At 47.1% G+C, this 3251-nt stretch overlaps 2 protein-coding genes across 4 annotated transcripts in view; both read left to right on the top strand.

Moving 5' to 3' along the window:
* LOC116103346 (RNA-binding protein 4) overlaps positions 1 to 3251 on the top strand; it is a 71448-nt gene that overhangs the window by 13969 nt on the left and 54228 nt on the right. The window contains exon 2 of one of the 3 annotated variants that reach the window (XM_031389222.1): positions 740 to 934. The exons of 1 other annotated variant lie outside the window; for it this stretch is intronic. In XM_031389222.1, the coding sequence (XP_031245082.1) occupies positions 740 to 762 (23 nt within the window). In that variant the 3' untranslated portion in view covers positions 763 to 934. Of the gene's footprint in view, positions 1 to 737; positions 935 to 3251 lie in introns of those variants that run through there. One more of the 3 variants, XM_031389217.1, reaches the window with a different exon arrangement.
* LOC116103350 (RNA-binding protein 14-like) overlaps positions 1 to 3251 on the top strand; it is a 47552-nt gene that overhangs the window by 28994 nt on the left and 15307 nt on the right. The gene's annotated exons all lie outside the window — the stretch shown is intronic.

The raw sequence follows: 3251 nt of genomic DNA, 5'->3' as shown, positions 1-3251 counted from the left end.
CTCAGCCCCCAGCTGGGGCTTAGGGCAAGGGGCTGAGGTTGGCACGGGAGGGTAACAGGAGCCATTGGCCCCTCCCTTGGTCTTAGTTTTGTGGGATGTCCAAAGGTAGTGAGGGTGAATGTCTGAATAATTCTGGCCATCGGGATTAAGTGGAGCATGGTGCTCAGCCTGGGGTGGTAACAACAAACTTAGTGCCAGTAAACATCACCATTCTAGGATAGCCTGGTGAACCAATGGAGCCACTTTTTGCAGGATTGGCTCATAGATTTTTCCCACGGTCTGAAGGATCCTTAAACTCATTCCCTTGTTCTGGTTTTGGTGGGATGGATGTGAAAGAAAGTAGTCCTTTTGGCACTCACTGGCTGAAGGCAAGCTTATGAGGTGTGTCCACCCTGGTAAGTTGGGGACCCTGCTTTCGTCCGTCATTCTGTTGATAAACCAAGGTATTTTTAATGCAGGGCCTATGAATGGGAATAGTTTGTTTGGGAATGTAGACCAGAATTCACCTTGGCTGGTTTGGAAGGGAGATCTTCAGCAGAGGGCTTGGTTTCCAACTGACTTGAAGAACCCAGGTTGATTTCTTGGCCTGGATAGGATGATGAGCCTTCTGACTGGGAAACTAAACTGTTTGAGACAAATCTGGTATACCCTCCCTGTCCCCAATGGCATCTCCCCTAGGCCTACCTGGAGCCCTCCCCTCAACTGTCTCATTCACCAACTGTCTTCTTCTCTCGACTAGGTATGGTTCCGACCGGCATTTAGCCGAGCTCTCTGATTATCAGAGTCACAGCTTTCGTTCTGCTGCTCACCGACAAAGTCCTCGCTGGATGACCGTCGCCTGCCCGATGCCCATTCCGATTACGCACGCTATTTGGGCTCCTATAATGATTACCTACGGGCAGCTCAGATGCACTCTGGCTACCAGCGCCGCATGTAGGGCCATCCTGGGGATATGGCACCACAGGAAGAGAGAGAGAGAAAGAGGTATGGTAGGGGGTAGACCCAGGTTATCACCACCCTCTCTCATACCTCTCCCAATGGTGGCTTTTCATTCCCTTCCTCTATCATGTGGGCCTTCCCCAGGAGAGTACCCTTTTGTGTTTGGCAGCAGCCTGCTTTGTTTGTTTGCTCAGCAGCACATCTTGCTACTGGCTTTAGATCTGTGGTTTCCCTCTACCCAGCCATCTCCCCAGAATGGGAACTTATTTCTTTTATATTTTTATTTTTTTCCTGGCTCCCATTTATTTTTTTGTGCGCGATACTTAAGGTTGTTTGGAGGTGATACAACCTACAGCTGAGGTCAGGCGGCGCGTTTTTCTTTTTAGATATGAGGGAGGCTGGGAAAGGATTACTTTAACCATTTCCTATGTGCCCAGCTATGCCAGCAGTCCAGGGGGCCCTGACTGTCCTTCTGTAGAGACTGTTGAGACTGAGATCCTGTTGGGACAGTCAGTTGGTATGTGTCCAAATCCCTGCTTACCACTGATGTTTTAGCTGATGGTGACTGGCATAGGTCCAATTCCCTATCTCCCTAAGTAGGTGGTGTTAGAAATCTTAATTTTCCCCCCTCTTTTGTATGGACTATAAATAAAACTTGGGGCGATTCGTGGTTTGGAAACCTGGTTGTCATTGTCTTGATTGCACTGTCAAGTGAGCCAGTTTGACATCCAGGAAGACATGACAGCTAGAAGAAAGGCAGCCTGAAAACCCAGAGTGGGTGTGGAAGGTCCTTGAATGTGGGGATTGGAATGATTCCCTGGTAACCAATGGAGTTAAGCTCATCGTCTTAAATAGCATGCCATCTTTGGAACTGGAGAGTTCAGATGGAGTGGTTGGACTTTCTCAGCAATCAGTTTTAGTTGATCACATCAAAATTCAGTAAACAATGCCCATTTCTTCTGCTTATGTTTGACCAATGTCCCTGATTTTTTCCCAGTTCAGGAAAAACAAAAATAAAACAAAAGCTACAGTCCAGCAGGATGGTTCTGGCTGCCATCTGGCTGGGATGGGTAATGGGCAGCTGCAATGTTTACATGGTTAATGAATCCTTGAGGTAGTGGGCTTGAGGGAATGTTGAGCCTGGGGACTGGGAAAGGAGCTATAGTGGGGTGGGAGTGATTCCACTATCTGGTACTGCCCTGTGGTTGGAGAAATGAGGGGCAGTTTGAAGCATATAGGGTGTTCTGGCCAATCCTGGTACTTCACCTGTTGAACTTCACCACGGAGCATCCTTCCTGTGTCCTGCCAAGCTCAGTCCTCACAGCACCTGAGACTCCTTTTCCCTGTCTGCATCTATTACGGTTTTTAGATGTCTTGCTGGGTTTACATTTGAAGGTGTTAACAGACATATTCTTGAGAAGGGGCTGGGGTGCAAATATTATCAAGGAGGGATGCCAATATTGGGTGAGGAATCCGGAATTCTTTTTATACTTTGGGTGTGGAAGACCTGGGTAGTTTCAACCAGGGATAAGATGGAGGCATGAACTTGGTGGGTAAATGAAAGAAGACTGGTTAAGTGGAACAGTAGCTGAAACCTGATAGTCCTTGGGGAAGAATGCTTTAGAGACATTTTTGGGTTTTGCTGAAGGAAGATACCTTAGCAAAAGGGAGTGTGTGTGTGTGCGTGTGTGTGTGTGTAAGTAAGTAAGGAGCGTGCGCACGTGCGCACCTGATAAGTTGATTGGGTGGGTTCTATATGCATCCTTTATTGGCTTCATTCGAACTTGGCTGTGACAGTAGCTTACGCTAGATGTCTTCTTCCTTCTGCCCATCATGTAAAAATGCCTCAAAATTATGAGTCCTTATTTGTGGTTAAGTGAGATAAACCTCAGGCTGTGTAGGGCCAGAGTCCTTTTATTTGCTTGTCTTTCTGCTCATCGCCTCGCCTTCAGGTGCTTTGCTGCTCATTTTCATTCTTTTTGCAGAACTGGGTAGAATGGGAGGATTGGTTTCTTGATACTTTCTCTGATGGTAGGGTCAAGTTACAGGGTTGGTGTGCCTGGGGGAATAGAGGGTTGAATGTAGGCTGAGATTGTGGCCTTTGTATTTGCAGTATTCCTTTGTCATTTTCCTTTCCAGTTCCTGTTCTGCCACAGTCACAAGTCATGGTTCCTGAAAAAAAACCCACCACCACCACCAAACAAACCAAATCCCTCTGCTCCCAAAACCAGCTTAATATGCTTCCAGGGCCAGTGTTGTTGATCTTTATTGCAGTTCAAACTCTTCAAAGTGGTTTGGATCATTCTGACTGC

Source organism: Mastomys coucha, unplaced genomic scaffold (assembly GCF_008632895.1).
Source record: "Mastomys coucha isolate ucsf_1 unplaced genomic scaffold, UCSF_Mcou_1 pScaffold21, whole genome shotgun sequence".
In the NCBI taxonomy this organism is placed as follows: Eukaryota; Metazoa; Chordata; class Mammalia; order Rodentia; family Muridae; genus Mastomys; species Mastomys coucha.
This window is presented reverse-complemented; position numbering and strand designations above follow the sequence as displayed.